This window comes from Urocitellus parryii, chromosome 2, assembly GCF_045843805.1.
Source record: "Urocitellus parryii isolate mUroPar1 chromosome 2, mUroPar1.hap1, whole genome shotgun sequence".
NCBI lineage: Eukaryota > Metazoa > Chordata > Mammalia > Rodentia > Sciuridae > Urocitellus > Urocitellus parryii.
Window position 1 is genome coordinate 96,365,797 of NC_135532.1, and position 18,227 is coordinate 96,384,023.

Below are 18,227 nucleotides of genomic sequence, written 5' to 3' on the forward strand. Positions count from 1 at the left end.
CTACAGAGCAATAGAAACAAAAACAGCATGATATTGGCACCAAAACAGACTGTTAGACCAATGGTACAGAATAGAGGACACAGAAATTAACCCACAAAATTACAATTATATTATATTAGACAAAGGTGCCAGAAACATGCACTGGAGAAAAGATAGCATTTTCAACAAATGGTGCTGGGAAAACTGGAAATCCATATGCAACAAATGAAATTAAACCCATATCTCTCACCTTGCACAAAACTTAACTCAAAATGGATCAAGGACCTAGGAATTAAACCAGAGACTCTGCGTCTAATAGAAAGAAAAAGTAGGCTCTAATCTTCATCATGTGGGATTAGGTCCCAACTTCCTTAATAAGACTCCTATAGCACAAGAATTAAAACCAAGAATCAATAAATGGGATGGAATCAAACTAAAAAGTCTTTTCTCAGCAAAGGAAATAATCTGTGAGGTAAACAGAGAACTTACATCCTAGGAGCAAATCTTTACCCCTCACACATCAGATAGAGCACTAATCTCTAGGGTATAAAGAACTCAAAAAGCTAAGCACTGAAAAAACAAATAACCCAATCAACAAATGGGCCAAGGACCTGAACAGACACTTTTCAGAAGAGGATATTCAATCAATCAACAAATATATGAAAAAAATGTTCATCATCTCTAGCAATCAAAGAAATGCAAATCAAAACTACTCTAAGATACCATCTCACTCCAGTCAGAATGGCAGCTATTAGGAAGATAAACAATACTAAGTGTTGGCGAGGATGTGGGGAAAAAGGTACACTCATACATTCCTGGTGGGACTGCAAATTGGTGCAGCCAATATGGAAAGCAGTATGGAGATTCCTTGGAAAGCTGGGAATGGAACCACCATTTGACCCAGGTATCCTTCTCCTTGGACTATACCCAAAGGACTTAAAAACAGCATACTACAGGGACACAGCCACATCAATGTTTATAGCAGCACAATTCACAATAGCTATACTATGGAGACAAACTAGATGCCCTTCGGTGGATGAATGGATAAAGAAAATGTGGCGTATATACACAATGGAATTTTACTCAGCAATAAAAGAGAATAAAATCATGGCATTTGCAGGTAAATGGATGGCGTTGGCCAATCCCCCCAAAATAAATGCTGAATGTTTTCTCTGATACAAGGAGGCTGACTCATAGTGGGGTAGGAAGGGGGAGATGGGAGAAATAGATGAATTCTAGATTGGGCGGAGGGGTGGGAGGGAAAGAGGGCAGTGGATTAGCAAGGATGGTGGAATGTGATGGACATCATTATCCAAAGTACATGTATGGAGACACGAATTGGGTTTCAACCTACTTTATAGACAAATAGAGATATGAAAAATTGTGGTATGTATGTGTAATAAGAATTGTAATGCAAAAAAACAAGTACATGTATAAAGACATGAATTGGGGTGAACATACTTTATGAAAAATTGTGCTCTATATGTGTGATAAGAATTGTAATATATTCTGCTGTCGTGTATTTAAAAAAATAAAATCAATAAGAAAATAAGTAGAAATTAGAGAAGAAAAAGAAAAGATTCTGCTGCTTGACTCTTGGTGATATTCACTGACTCATTTATTCAACAAGAATTTATTGAGCACTCACTATGCAGTTGATGAAAGAAACAGATGTGGGAGCTGCAGCCAGGGACCTTACAGAATGGACCCTTTTACTGGACAGCCAGTAACTGATTCTCTTCCTTCACTTCTCAGATTCCATTTGATGGAAGCTTCTCAGAGACTGACATGAAATCCTGTATTGGTCTCTGGAGATCCCACCTCCTGGTGGCACACATCTATGGGCAGGTTTTTCCCGGGGTTGATGATCACTGAGTCCTCTGGATAGTGCCTGTTCTTGGCTTTCTTATGGCATGCTTTCCTTGACAGAGTATCAAGGAGGTAAGATCTTGGGAGTGACTGAACAGCAGTGGCATCTGAGTGCTGTATTATCAGATCAACTCAATTATTCTCAGAGGGAAGGTCAGAACAGAGAATGTACAGTCACCTTAAGGAGAGGGATAACCATTGAATTGGTTCATCTATATCTTTCTCCTGCTTCTTTGGGCACAGGCATGGTCACTTGGCTGTTTTGAGCATCCCCAGGATTTGATTTGTATAGGTATGATTAGATGAATGACACAGGGTAGAAGGTATGTCGTAGCACATAGGAGGGCCCCGTGGGCAACATCGGGTCAGTCAGGGAGTGGAAGGAGTGAGATGAAAGTTTGGGTAAAAGCCTTCATTGTGATTTTCACAAGAGAGAATGGATGAGGCAGGATAAACAGTCAACCAGTCTTAGGATTGTGCAGTTTGAATCCTTTCAGCAGACTTTGAACTACAGGTTGTCTCTAGTAATCTAAAACCTGTCCCTGTGGTGACATAACGCAGAGGGAGTGGGCGTGATGTATGAGAGTTCAATAAGGAGGGTGGGTGAGGGTATGGGCTCCAGACTAGTTAGTTTGCATATCAAAGGCATGTTGGACAGCAAGGGGTGTGGTAGTTCCTTCTTGGATCTACAAAGCCCAAAGATGCCAAAGCATAAAAAAATCTAAAAAAAAAAAAAAAATGAATGAAACAATGACTCCAGGCATAGTTAGTTTCAGTGATAGGCTCAAAGGGCGGGCATGTGACCTAAATCAGACCCACCAACCTTTTCCTTTACTGTCGCTATAGAAGGATGTGATCCTGCAGCAGTTGGCTGCCATGGAGAAACCAGTTTGAGAGAAGTGACCTGATATACACACAGTGTCTAATTTATAAGGACTCATCTTGTGATGTTACTTACTTTTTGAAGTTCTGAAAGTGATTTGCTTTCAGTACAAACCATACCTTGAGTTTTGATAATCTTGAAGGCCAGGAAGATGCAGTATGATGTTCTCTCAGTGCTGGGTAGCAGCAGAGAACCACAGCTTGCAGTTGGTCACAAGACCATGAGGGTAAACAACCAATAGTCTACAGTGTACTATGTTATTAAGCTATGTTTGGTAGTTTATATGTATTAAGTATTAAATGCATTTTTGACTTATGTTATTTTCAACTTACTATGGGTTTATTGGGATATAACCCCATTATAAATTGAGGAGCATCTCTCACCGCCCCCCCCCACCACCCCCCATCTCCGTGTGTGTGTGTGTGTGTGTGTGTGTGTGTGTGTGTATGCATATGGTAGAGTCAGGTAGACATCTTAACATCTCCATTGTTACATTTAGCATTTGCATGACTCTGAGCTACTTGAATTACTTCATTTGAAAGGCTTGTGGTGTCAGTTACATAGAATTTATTGAAGTTACTCTTACATAGTAAGTACCGAACTAGCAGCAGAATTATTCTCAGATGTAATTTAAGAGATTTAGTTATTAGCATATGGAATTTTTGCAAAGTTGAACCTCTTTAGGAGGAATTTCTAGGTCCTTTAATCTTCTTCCATGATTTTTTTTTTACACGGTCCCTTTCAGCTTGAGTGAGGTACCACATATAAAGCACTGAACATGTCCCTATATAGTGAGGGACATAGTAAGTGTCCTAGAAATATTGGCTATCTACTTGGGTATCTTCCTGAATAGAGAGGAGCTTAACCAGTGATCAGGATTCCCTTGTCTTTGAGGGCAAGGGGTGTCCTTGGGGGTGGGAATAGTGGCATTGGCATTTGTGATTGGTTCCAAGGCACTTATGATTACATCTCTCTTTGTGTATCCATTAATACATTAAATTTCTATTTTTCCCATATTTTTATTGGTGCATTATAATTGCACATAAAGGTTGGATTTTTTTTATCATATATCGATACATGCACACCATATAACAATACAATTTGGCCAATGCCATTCCCCAGTGTTTCTCCTTTCCTTCTCCTTATCTTAAAAAAGCTCTCTTCATTGTCACACTCTCTCCCTCTGATCACATAGCCTGAACTGCTCCTTCCAGACAGACCTAGATTCACACTCCTGGAAGAGAGGGCTGCCTACGTACCTTGCACTGATTCAGAATCACAATGCCTGAGTTCTTGTAATTCTTCTTCTTGGCTTTGTACTTGGGATTGATGCACTCCCACTGCACCTGCAACAAGAAGGGTCATAGCTTGAGAGGCTGCCCAGGAGGAAGTCGAGTCAAGTTTAATGAGGCCAAGATGTTGGATACTTCTGTGGACACACAGAGGTGGAGGGCTGACGAGTGGTTTAGATAGTAACACTTGCATCGGGGGGAACAGTAAGGTTGAATGACAGGGTGAGACTCTAATATTACTGCCTGGTTCAAATTCCAGCTCCTTCATTTCCCAGCTATGTGACCTTTGGCAAATGACTTGATTCCTCTATGCCTTAGGCAACTCCTCTAGAAAATGGATCTTAGAATGATATCTTTTTCATAGATTATAGTGATAATTGCATGATTAATCTATGTAATAATTATGGGCCAGTGTCTGGCACACAGTAAATGCTTACTATTCATAGGGTCCAATTAAACAACAGAGAAAATAGGAGACCTGCAGACATACAGGTGAGTGATACACAGTGCTAAGTCTTAGCACCTGGGAATTGGCTGAAAAGGTAGGAAAAGTGAGGAGCACTAGATGTTGGCTGCAAATGTTAGTAAGAACACTGATGAGTTTATGCCAGACTTCACTGAAGCCTGAAATAGTGGATTCACGTGTGTTACAACAGTGGCCTAATTGATCTCCAAACGGACTCCTATGAGAGATAAGAATGGCTGAGACCTGAGAAGTTAGGGAGTTAAGGGGAAATGTAGAAGAATAATTTTCAACCTTTCCAGCCTCCAGATTTCATGGGACTAAATCAACCACGAGACAAACATTCAAGAGCCATTAAATGCTCCTGCCCACCATCCTCTGGGAGTTGGATCCTGGGATTTCCACCAAAGAAACAAAATTTCACCCCTTGATAATCAGAAGTGCCTGATAGGAAGCAGTTTCTGAGGCCGATGTGAGAGGGGCAGACTGACACTTTAGTGGCCTCCAGTGATCCACTCCTCTTGGTGCCCATGTGTTTCTATAATTCCATCCCAGAATGGGGCTGAGCTTAGTCATTGACTTATTTTGGTCAACGTGACATTAGCAAAGGCCTAGAAAGTGTCTGTTCCTTGCTTCTGGGAAGTTTTTTTCCACTGTGTAAAAAAGCTTATGCTGGTCTCCTGAGTTCCGAGTTCTATTGTTTTTAGAGAATTATAATCATGCATAGTATTTGGGTTAATTTTGACAAAATCATGCATGCAAGGAATTTGATTTCAGTTCCTATTCTCCCCATTCTCCTCCTTCCTTCCCCTCCTCTCTCCTTCTATTCTCCTTCCTATACTCTACTGATCTTTCTTTTGCTCTTTTATTTATTTATTTCTGATTGGTATTTTCTATATACACATAAAGGTAAAATTCTCTTTGGTGCATTTGCTCTTGTTTCCATAAATGAAAGAAAACATTTTATCCTTGATTTTCTGAGCCTACCTTATTTCACTAAGCACATTTTTTTCTCCATTTCCATTCATTTACAGAAATGCCATTATTTCATTCTTCTTTGTGGCTGAGTGAAACTCCATTGTGCATATATACCACATTTTCTTGATCCATTCATCTATCAACAGGCATCTAGGTTGATTCTATAATTTGCCTGTTGTGAATTGTGAACTGAAGTGGCTGAATCACTGTAGTACGCTGGTTTTAGTTCTTTTGGATAAATACCAAGGAGTGGGATAGCTGGGTCATATGGTGGTTCTATTCCTAGTTTTTTTTTGAGGAATCTCCACATTGCTTTCCATGGTGGTTGTATTAATTTGCAGTCCCACCAACGATGTATGAGCATACCTTTTCCCCCACATCCTCACCAGCATTTATTGTTATCCGTGTTCTTGATAACTGCCATTCTGACTAGAGTGAGATGAAACCTTAGATTCTAAATTCTGTTAAGAATTATAATGCTTATCCATGAAAAGTCAACTCACTTTCACCTTAGGCCAAGATAACTTGGTAGTGTAGGATAAGTTAGTTTAGCCAAGCAAGGGCTAACAAAGAAGCAGAATCAAAATCTGCAGGTATTTAGGGCCTTTGTACCTGTGGGGTGGTAGGGGGGCTGATGAACCAGGTCTAAGTAGACTGCATTGTCTGGGAATGAAGTTGTCACACCTATGGTGCCTCTACTTCAGCAATCCCACTTAATTCTTCTCACAACCTACTTTTATGAGTCCAAGATGAGGCTCACAGAAGAGAAGAAACTTGCCCAGGTCATATAGGTGGTAACCACTGGCTCTGGGATTCACATTGGCATCAGTGTCACTCAAAATCCTGGCCTCCCTCTAGGAGGGTCTTGTGGGGGATCCCCCATTTGGGCTTGACAATCTTCCCTTGGGCCACTTTAAACTAAGGGTGCTTATGAAGGGCACTCAAGAATTAATCCAGAACCATGAATTGTACAAGAAGTTTGTTTGAATGGTACCATCTTCTTTCTCCCTCTGATGCTGCTCACTGAGGTTCCTCAGGGTTGAAACCTCCTCTGACCTCTCTTCTCTCCTGTCTCCCAGTTACTCATACCTTCTGTCCACTTTAAATAGCCTTTATTTGTTGGCAGCTCCCAAAATTCACTTATAGGCCAGCTTCACCCCTGAGTCCCAGTTTTTCCAGAACCTAATTCTCTAATTTTATTCACAAACTGCACATCCCTGCCACAAAACTTCCTTATTTCCAGGATCAATGCATCTTTATATCATCCTTTTTCTCCTTCCCTTTCTCCCTGGTATTCCATTCCTCAACAAATTTTATGGTTCCCATCTCCAAAACTTATCTTAAATCTCTCTATTGGTCTCTATCTCCATTACCATTTACTCAGTCCTGACAGTCTCCTAACAGATCTCCCTGCCTCATTCCCTTGCCACTCTTTTAATTGATTATCTATGCAGTAGACAGAGCGATCTTTCAAAAAAATTAAAACCAGTCGTGTCACCTCTAGCTTAAAACCCTTTGAAGCGCTGTTCCATAGAACCGTCTGCAACGATGGAAATAGTTTCCATTTGCACATCCAAGATCATAGCTGCCAGTCACAGGAGGCTGTTGAGCACTTGAAATGTGGCTAACGTGATGGATGAATTGAATTTTAATTTAATTTTAATTAATTAAAATTTAAATAACCACGTGAGTGCACCCTCATGGCATTTAGAAGAATCTACCAAAATCTGCTTTTGCTGGCCTCTACCCTGATTTGACCACAACTCATGCATGGCTCCCTCGATCTCTCTGCTCCAGATACACCGGATTCTTTCCAAGTGCTCAACCACACCAAGATCTATCCTGCCTCCATCCTTCACCATGCTCTTCCCTCTTCCTGCAGGGCCTTTTTCTCACTTGATACACCCTTTGCTTCTCTTCATATTTCAAGGACCTCAACGTAAATGTTGCCTTTTTGGCTTATCTCTTGTAGCTCAAGAGATAAGCTTTGTACCTAAACTGGCTGTTATGATTTAGATGTGAGGTGTCCCCCGAAAGCTCACATACGAGACAATGCAAGAAGGTTTGGAGGAGAAATGATTTGGTCAGAGCTTTAACCTAATCAGTAAATTAATCCCTGAATGGATTATTGAGCGATTACGATAACTGGAGGCAGGTGGGGTGTGGCTGGAGGAAGTGGTTTATTGTGGTTTTTTGTGGCTATGGGAGATATATTTTGTATCTGGAGAGTGGAGTCTGTTTCTCAGCTTGCTGACCACCATGTGAGCTGGATCCCTTTGCCACACTCTTCCACCATGAAGTCTTGCCTCACCTCAAGCCCTGAGGAATGGAGCCTGCTGTCTATGGACCTCTGAAACCATGAGCTCTTAAATAAACTTTTCCTCCTTTACAGTTGTTCTGTGGGGTCTTTGGGTCACAGCAGTGAAAAAGCTGACTAAAATCTTGGCTCAGCTTTTAAATAAAATTTACGACAAGTTGTAACTGCATTTTTATTTTTATTTTTTTGTGGACATGATTTGCCTATGTTTATGTTCTACCTAGATTCCCACGAGTCTGTAAGCTTCAAAGATAATGTCAAGGTGGTCAGTCATGGTATAACTAGAGCCTGACAGAGCTCCTGGAGTTTAGGTACTTCCCAGTAAATACTGTAAAATCAATAAAGAATAGTTTCCACTGTGCGCAAATGTGTTGAAATATGGGCTGTGTGGCTGAACTAAAATGTTCTGGTATCTTAGTGATATATTAAGGTGTAGTAGCATCTGGTCCATTTCATCAGTGAGACTTAAAGATTTCTTTCTGTTTGAAAGCATCAGGCTTTGGTGGTTTTAAAATATGATATATTGTTATAATCTCACTTATAATACCCTCTCAGGAGCCCAAAGATGAAATGTTTCCCATATTGATTGACTTGACTATTTCTATTTATAGAGGTAAACAAGGCAGGAACTTTATAAAACCCTTTACAACTCCAGCAGGTGGTATTGATAAACTGTCATTGATTTATTAGCTCAATAGGGCCTGAAACTACTGTCCATTAAGTGGAGTAACAATTTCTCTGGTTATATTTCTTATTATCCTGAGAGTGACTTTGCTTATAACGTAGTGTTGATTGTAATCGTGGCCCTGAAACTCTGCATGCCTACTTGTGGGAGGTCTCTGCATGTTTGACTCGTTGCTTGCAATATCTGGGACATAAGAACACACATGGGAGCCATTGCAGGAGCTAAGTGGATAGCTGCCCTTGAATTTCCAGAGCAAAGGTGCACATTGGACAAGTGGATCTGATTCATGTTCAACTTCTAATGCTAAAGGTTATCAGTCAATTTCCAGCCCATCTGATTTTATCCTGGCTTTACATCTGAAAGAGGGAACTTGAAAAATGAATTGGGGTGGGTGTGTGACTGTGGGTTCAATTCCTAGCACAGCCTCCCTGCCCCCCAAGAAAATAAAAGGAAGAAAAAGGAGTTGGGAAATCATCTCTAATCAGGATTTCTGACCAGACCATTCACATGATCTTAACTCTAAGGGAAGAGGCTTTCTCCAAGACACTGAGCCCTGTGCTCTGATGTCACTACTCTCTGCTCTGTTGGGTCAGTAGACTTAGTGTAAGAATGGCAGGTGTCTTGGGATGATTTCCCCCAGCAGTAAACTCTTAGGCAGGGATATAAGTGAAAACAGGTCATCTGGCAGGTAATACCAGGATACACCCATTCAGTGGGGAATTAGAGGAGGCAGCCATGGAAAGATAGGTCATCAAGTCAGTGACACTGTGGGCAACTAGGCTTTTTCCTGCTGGGGAACCCTGAAAACCACACAGAGCACATGCCTCAGAGTTTTGCTATCTGAGGGGCAAGAGAGTTGGGGCATTTATATCCCAATTCTCATTAGTTGTTTGTGGAGGGCTACTTCCAGAAGGCGTTAGATCTTCCTCCATACTTCCTGCCTGCTTTGGGCATGGGCAAAGCAGGTTCTAGCAACCAGAAAAAAACCCTCCAGCAAAAAAGACTCAGGTACTATAGCTGGTAGGTGGGAGACGCACACTGGACAAGGACAAGAGGTTGCATGGTTAACGCTAAACAAGAGTTACTGACTGATGTTTAAGGGTGTGTGTGTCTGAGAGGAAAAAAAAAGAGGGATTTAGGTTTCTATGTGGTGCAACGTGTCTTTGTGTTGTGTGGCAGTGTTTGGGTGCGTATCTTGATATCAAGTGTGTAATAGTAAAATTAATGAACTAGTTGAAAACCCGGTGCCTGTAATGAAAGTTTGGAGAATTCAAATAATTTCTTCAAAGCACTGAATGTGATGCCACCAAGTTATGGAAATGTAGTGTCAAAAAAAAAAAAGAAAAGAAAGAAAAAAAAATAATACCACTAAGAGCTGGTATTTTGGAAGAGGAGGCTATGGAACAGGTGCTCTGCTAGTGTGTAATGGGGATTGTTATATTTAATCATCACAAAAGTCTATAATATAGATTGTAATATAGATATAATTATCACCCTCAGTTTTTTTTGGGTCAGAAGAATGAGGCACAGAGAAATTAAGTCACTTTTCCAAGACTACCAACCTAAAGGAAATGAGAAATTCTGTCATTCAACCTGTCCATCTTATGGATGGAGAAAATGTATCCTTCAAGGGCAGTGTCTTGACCAAGGTCACACAGTGCTGTAGGTTGGGCTAGGTCTAGACTCAACCTCTACCACAGTCCCTTTTAATCAGACTTACTCATACTTAGATGCTTAGTCTCTGGCAGTTTCATTTGCAGCTGAGTGCTAAGGAAACATCCCAGAGGGTATCTGGGGCAGCACCCCAGGTGGTTTGCCAAGTACCTGTTTCCCCTCCATTGCTCCTCTCATCTCCTTGAATGTCGAGGTAAATTCTCCAATGAAGTCATGCTTGCCATTGGAGTCCCAGTCCCAGACTATGCACTGCAAAAGACAGGAGAGTTATTCTTCTTATTATTTTTAAATTAAGAATGTTTCCACAACAACTGAAGGCAGTGTGAACTTTATGAGGAAGAGCAGATGAAAGACATTTGTTTTCCAACAAAAGCTCAGCAGTCTGGCGTTGCAGCATGTAAGATGTAGTATTTTTTTTTTTTAGATTCCATAGCATTTTACTCAGTCTTTTGTTCCTGCACTCTCCAAACAGTTCTACGAGGCAGCAGCAGCTACAATAATTTGTCCATTTTTTTCAGATAGGTCAGGAAGACACAAAGGAGAAAAGTGACTTGTTAAAAGGTCCATCTAGTGAATGAAAACCCAGGACTTGAAGGCAGGTGTCCTGCCTTAATTCTGGCGCTCTTCCCCATCATAGACAGCCCCTGGTTTAGAGCTGGAGTTGGATGCCTGAGCCCAAATCTTTTGCTTTCACAATGAGACCTTCTGTTAGTAATATGAATGGGGCCATGATGATCACATTTTTCTCTTTCTGTACATTTTTTTTTTGGTCTGATGGCAAAAGAGAATTGCCAACAAAAATAAATAAAAATGAAAAACAGTGAAGCCTTTAATTGTACCCACAAGAAAAATGGATCAAAGTTGGGGACCTATAAGCCATGTTGGTAAATATCACGCATCCATTTCATACAAGCTGCAAATTGTTCACTTCTAACAAGAGGGCTCCTCCTAACTCTGTTAAGGCTTAATCCTGGGGGTCCAAGCAACACTTTGTAGAGTGAATAGATTAAATCAGCATCGATCCCTCTGCTTGGCCTAGGTGAAGAGAAAAGTCCCTATATATATATATATTTTTTTTTTTTTTGAAGGGTAGTGGCTGGACTAAAGTCTCAAGCACTTAGACATCCCTTTTATATTTTAAGCCAAAGCTGTGCAGCAAAGAAATCTCAGACTTCAAATAGGATAAAGGCCGCCTGTGGGAACTTTAACTTAGACGCTTCCCCCAGGACATTAGGGTTCAAAGAGGCAGCCTTGTCTTTTCTCAAGAATGCACCTCCTATTGTCCAGTCTGTTTGAAAAACCTGACTTGTAATCTGTTCTCATATCATGTGGGATGCCCCACAGATCCACAATGGAATCTGTTCAAAATGAAACAAATTTTCCACTGAAGCTATTTCTCATTTATTGATTGCTCATTTATTTTCTGCAACAGTGAATTGTACCAATACCCATCCCATGGGTACAAACAAGAAACTTGGCATCCTTCCCAATATTCCTCTTTCCCCTCACTCTCACACATGGGGTCCTCTCCATTCTGTCTCCTAAATATTGTTGACTCCAGCCTTCTCTTCATTCCTACTGCTCCTTCCTAATCTGTGTTACTACAATATGTTCCCAGTCTCTTTGCCTCCCTTGGACCTTCTCTGTCTATAATCCACTGATTATATTAATCACCTGCTTCAAATAAAAATGAAGATAAGCTAATAAGTCTTCAAAGGTATATCATGGTCTGGCTCCCTCAATATTCCCAAATTTACTCTTTGGGAGTAAATAATAATCCCTGTTTATAATATTTTTTAAAATATGAGGTTAGCTGGAATTAAACACATTTGCTAAGGCTTTTTTTTCCTTTCTCTTAAAGAGAAACTAATTTCTTAGCCATTTCTCTCTCTTTAAATGTAGAGAATTTGTTAGATAATTCTTTTTTTTAAGAAACCATTAATAAATAAGCCCTTTGATGATGAAAGAATGCATTAGAATAGATCAGAATGGAAGAGGTAAAGGGGGACTAAATTGCTCTGCTAAAAAGAAGTAATGGCCAAGTTGAGTGTTTTCTTTGGTAACTAGAGACACAGAGGTGAGACACAGGGGTGGGGTTAAGAAGAAATTAGGGCAGGTTTCATCAGAGGGCCAATGATAGACGACTGTAGTTTGAATCTTAAATGTGCCCCAAAGGTCCAATGATCCCAGCCTGTGGTGCTGTTGGGGGGTGGGTGGGTAGAACTTTTAGAAGGTAGAGCCCCATAGAAGAAAGTTAGGTCATTGGGGGCAGGCCTTTGAAGGGACTATACAGACCCGGGCTTCTCTAATTCCTCTCTCTTTGCTCTGGGCCTCCATCAGTTAAACAGACCTTCTCTACTATGTGCTCCTGTCCTGGTATGCTGCCTTGTCATAGGCCTAGAAGTCATGGGCTAACTGACCCTGGATGAAAGTTTCAAAACTGTGAGCCAAAATAAATCTTTCCTCTTACAAAGTTGATTATCTCAGGTATTTTGTCACAGTAATAGAAAGTTGACTGACACATAGATTCAGCATTGGGATGGGAGGAGGTGAGAGATGGGTAAGAAACTTTAAAACCATGATGTCTAAATTTCTCCTCCATCCTCACCACTTACTTTCCCCCTCCCATTAACCCTGAGATACCAGTAAATGTGCAAGCCATAAGAGTATCATGCGAATGGTGACTTGGAGAATAAATGAGAGGACCATGTTCATATTTCGGGGACAAGCAGTCCAGAGGACTGTGTGAGATGACCTACAACAAGACTGAGAGTTGAGTGAAGCTCAGGACTGTGGATCAAGAGCTTGATATTTAAGTCCTAGGAGTGGAACACCACAGAATTACTGTGGAGGGCTGTCACTTCTGTAGAAACTCTGACTTAAAATTCAAGTTTCTTTATTTAGAATTTTTTTTTTAAAAAAAGTTTGACCATAGAAAATTGCACAATTACAATTAACACTCAATCAAAATTATTACTCAATTTAAACTAATTTGTTGGTCATTATATGTTTACTCAATCTGCAGATGCTGAAAGCAAACTATTATCATATGAAAGTCTGAAAATTCTTTTGGTTAAAAAAATTACTCTTGAGCCTATACAATTTGCTTATAGTGCTATGACTAAATATATCTGGTTTTCTTTCCAACTGCATAATAGGATTGTATTTCTTTGTCTCCTTGGATATTGAGGTAGCTCCTATAACTTGTATTGGCTGGTAAAATATAAGAAAAAGCTATTTGAACACTTTCAGAAGGAAGCTTTGAGAGCTGGAGCATGATTTACAAGGTTTATCTCTCCCTATGCCTCAGTGATCAACAACATAGCAGCCTTTCTATCAACCCTATGAGAGGGTAACATGCAGCAGAGCTCTCAGATGATCCACAATGGACATATACATATTCAAGAAACAAATATCTGTACTACAACATAACCTACTCTAAGAATCATTTAAATATGTAAAGCATTGTCATTAGAAAAGTTTATAATTTACTTTGATTCCACAATGGGGAAAAACAGAATTTGGAGGGGAGGTTACAAAAAAACAGCAAAGAAACATTTACTATAATTAAATCTATTAAAAAACAAAATAGTATAAAAAGTATGTTTTGGGCTGGGATTGTGGCTCAGCGGTGGAGCACTCGCCTAGCACGGGCGGGACCCGGGTTCTAACCTCAGCACCACATAAAAATAAAGGCATTGTGTTGTGTCCATCTACACCTAAAAAGATAAATATTTTTTAAAAAGTATGTTTTATTGCTGAAACTATTCAAGTGTAAGCTGCAGGCACACAAACATAATGAAGAAAGTCAAGTGCAGAAAGTATAAAGGACTTTATGGGACATTGATGGATTTGAACTTCCTTCTAACTTGGAAATGGTAAGATTAGTTCCAGTTGCACAGGGTTCAAAACAAAGTCAATGAGAGGATTAGTTCAATTTAGTTGAAATGCAAAGCAATGCAATGTGGCTTTGGTAGGAATTGTGAGAGCCTCTTTTGAATTCAAGGTACAATGAAGTTCCACCTTTCTTTCCAGTGGACAGTGGAACAAATCGATGATCTGGTCATTTGGCAAAGTGCTCAGGATATGCACCATAAGTTTACCCTCCTTACTGACTGACACTCAGACATTATGTGGAGCAAGAAACACAATAAAGCTTGCTGCGCCTGGACAGAGAAAGAAGGATGCTTTCTAAGATCTTTTCCTTTTAAGTCTCATAATGTTGCTCCAAGTAAATCCAGCCTGCAGAATGCTTGAGGGTGACACTCAGCGACTTACTCTTTTACAAAGGAAAAGGCAAAGGAGGCAGATGCAAGTAAGAGAAAAAAAAAAAAAAAAGCAGAAGCAGCCTTTAAAAAACATTCCCCTGCATTGTCAAAGAGAGTAGTAGTCTTCTTCTTTAGGGGAAGGGGCAGAAACCATATGGAACTCCTTCTTGGCCCTTTCTTAGATTCTCCACCATGCTTGGGTTAGTTCCCTTCCCTTCTTCATCTGTCAGGATGTTTGTAATGTGATGGGGAAGAAAGAAGTGACCACCCAACCTCCCTGAGCTGGAGGATGAGTTGTGCTTGACACGTCTCCCACTAGGTCTTTCCAACCAGGCACCACAGCTTACTCAGACCTTGCTTCTTCCATCAGCTGGCATTGCTCAGCATGGCAATTGCAGAATTTCATTTTGACCTTTCTCAGAAGGGATCCCAAAGGAAGGAAGACATGGTGAAACAGACAAATAAAAATACTTTTTTCCCCTTTCTCCCTACCATGAGGCTAGTTTCTGACAGCTCTGATGAGGCTGACAACAGAAGAATGCATCGTGGCAGAAAGAAAACAGATCAACCACTCTGTAGAAAAACTGAGACAGAGGCATAGTTCCTGGTGTGAATCCATAAGGAGGCCTTGACATATTTGTGAGAGCTTAGCATCTCACAGCTACCCACAAACCAGAAAGCCTTCCCAAGTTCTCACATCTCACAAAGGAGTTTATTAACAGAATTTTAAAATGTCTAAGCTTGACAGACGGTCCAGTTAACCGCCTCAAAGAAAACCCATGGCAGAGACATGACTTTTGCAAGTTCACCCAGGACAGTAGGGACAAAAACCTAGGTCTCCGGCCTCCCTGACTTCACCAGTACTACACAAAAAATTGTAATAAAAAACAGATAGTGCTTACTATGTGCCAGACAGTATTCTGATCTCTTCAGACATATCAAAGCTGAATATCTGCATGCAGGAAAATGAAATAGAACATGTATATCTCACCTTATAACAGAAATCAACTCATCCTGGATCAGAGACTTACTCCTAAGATTTGGAACTATACAACTCTAAGAAAACATAGGGGAAGATCTTGTCATTGATCTTGGCAATGATTTCTTGGATATGACAATAAAAGCATAGATAACAAAAGCAAAGGAAGGCAAGTAGAACAACATCAAACTTAAAAGCTTCTGCACAGCAAAGGAAGTAGCCAACAGAATGAAAAAAACAACCTATTAAATAGGAGGAAATATTTGCAAACCATAGATCTCCTAAAGGGTTCACTTCCTAAAGAACTCCTACAACCGAATAGCAACACAAGGAAACAGGCAAATAACTTGATTTTAAAATGGGCAAAGAATTTGAATATGTATTTCTCCAAAGAACAAATGGCCAATAGGCACATAAAAGATGATTAGAGTCATTAATAATCAAGGAAATGCAAATTAAACTACAATGAGATATCACCTCATACTTGTTGGGGTAGTTATTTACACACACACACACACACACACACACACACACGATAATAAGTGTTGATGAGGATGCAGAGAAATTGGAACCTTGTTGGTGGGAGTGTAAAATTATGCACAGTTAGTTATGAAAAACAATTGTGGAGTCCCCCCTCCGCAAAAAAAATTGAAACAGAAATACCATATGATCCAGCAATCCTGAGTTTACTGCTGAGTTTATATCCAAAAGAGCTGAAATAAGGTTCTTGAAGGGATAGCTAATAGCCAAGATATGCTACTCAGTCATTCATACATCTGTCAATGGATATCAAGATTATCAAAACATAATCTTGATATCCATTGACAGATGAATGAATGACTAAAGAAAACAAGGCATATACATAAAAAGGAATATTATTCAGCCTTAAAAAGATGGGAAGACTGTCATTTTTTTATAGCATGGATAAAACTGGAGGACATTATGTTAAGTGAAATAAGCCAGGCACAGGACAAAATACCATGTGATTCCACTCACATGAGATATGCATAATAGACAAACTCATAAAAGCAGAGAGTACAATAGTGGTTATCAGGAGCTGGGGATGGGGAATTGGTGAGTTGTTGTTCAATGGGTGTAAAGTTCTGTTATGATAGATGAATAAATTCCAGAGAGCTAATGTACAACATAGTGCCTATACTTCACAGTACAGTAGTGTAGATGTCACATCATTAAGTGGGTAGATCTCATGCTGTTTTTACTATACAAAGCAACAACAATACCACTCCCCTCCCCCCCCCCAAAAAAAAATTAAAAGGATACAAGAAAGCTTTGGAAAGTCTCTGGGCATGATTATGGTGATGGTGTCATGATTGTTTACCTGTATTCACTCTCACTAAATTGTGCATATTAAATACATTCAGTTATTTACATATCAACTAAACCTCAATAGAGATGTGTAAAAAAAATAGATTTTCTTGAATAGTCCAGGTGGGCTGGATACATGCAATTGGTCCTCTCATGATGATACGCCAACATTTATTGAACACTTACTTTGTCCCAGGCACTGTTCCAAGCCCTTGAGATGCTCTGACTCATTTGGTCTTCACAATACCCCTACCACTCAGGCACTATTGTTATCATCTCCCCTTTAACAGATGAGGAAATGGAGTGACAGGGAGTTTAATTAACTACTGCTGTCATAGAATATTCAGGGAATTTAAAGTGCAAATGATTTTGACTTCAGGATTCCTAGGGTTGGAATCAGGTCCAGTTTGTGTTAGGAAGATATGAGCTGCCCAAGTTGTGATCATAAAACGACATAGCTATACCGCCTGATTCACATTTCCTGCTTAGTATTGTTTTTGCTATTCTGGGTCTTTTATTGTTCCATATGAATTTCATGATTCTTTTATCGATTTCTACAAGATATGCTGTTGGGATTTTGATTGGCATTGCATTGAACTTATATAGGACTTTTGGTAATATCGCCATTTTGATGATGTTAGTTCTGCCTATCCATGAGCAGGGTATATTTTTCCATCTTCTAAGGTCTTCTTCTATGTCTTTCTTTAGGGTTCTGTAATTTTCATTGTATAAATCTTTCACCTCTCTTGTTAGGTTGATTCCCAAGTATTTTATTTTTTGGGGGGATATTGTGAATGGAGTAGTTGTCCTCATTTCCGTTTCAGAGGCTCTGTCGCTGATATACAGGAATGCCTTTGATTTATGCGTGTTGATCTTATATCCTGCCACTTAGCGATACCAGACTTCAAACTATACTACAGAGCAATAGTAACAAAAACAGCATGGTACTGGTACCAAAACAGGCGGGTGGACCAATGGTACAGAATAGAGGACACAGTAACCAATCCACAAAACTACAACTATCTTATTTTTGATAAAGGGGCTAAAAGCATGCAATGGAGGAAGGATAGCATCTTCAACAAATGGTGCTGGGAAAACTGGAAATCCATTTGCACCAAAATGAATCTGAATCCCTATCTCTCGCCGTGCACAAAAGTTAACTCAAAATGGATCAAGGAGCTTGATATTAAATCAGAGACATGGCATCTGATAGAAGAAAAAGTTGGTTATGATCTACACGCTGTGGGATCAGGCTCCAAATTCCTCAATAGGACACCCATAGCGCTAGAGTTAACGAATAGAATCAACAAATGGGACTTACTCAAACTAAAAAGTTTTTTCTCAGCAAAAGAAACAATCAGAGAGATAAACAGGGAGCCTACATCCTGGGAACAAATCTTTACTCCACACACTTCAGATAGAGCCCTAATAACCAGAATATACAAAGAACTCAAAAAATTAGACAATAAGATAACAAATAACCCAATCAATAAATGGGCCAAGGACCTGAACAG

The 18,227-nt window shown here is 39.9% G+C and overlaps 1 protein-coding gene across 1 annotated transcript in view; it reads right to left on the reverse strand.

Annotated features, from left to right (window-relative positions):
• Positions 1 to 18,227, reverse strand: part of Cpne4 (copine 4) — a 345,688-nt gene that overhangs the window by 45,757 nt on the left and 281,704 nt on the right. Inside the window, exons 8-9 of the mRNA XM_077793585.1 lie at positions 10,291 to 10,389; positions 3,991 to 4,077 (exon numbers count right to left, since the gene is read on the reverse strand). Coding sequence (XP_077649711.1) covers positions 3,991 to 4,077; positions 10,291 to 10,389 — 186 coding nt within the window. The remainder of the gene's footprint in view (positions 1 to 3,990; positions 4,078 to 10,290; positions 10,390 to 18,227) is intronic.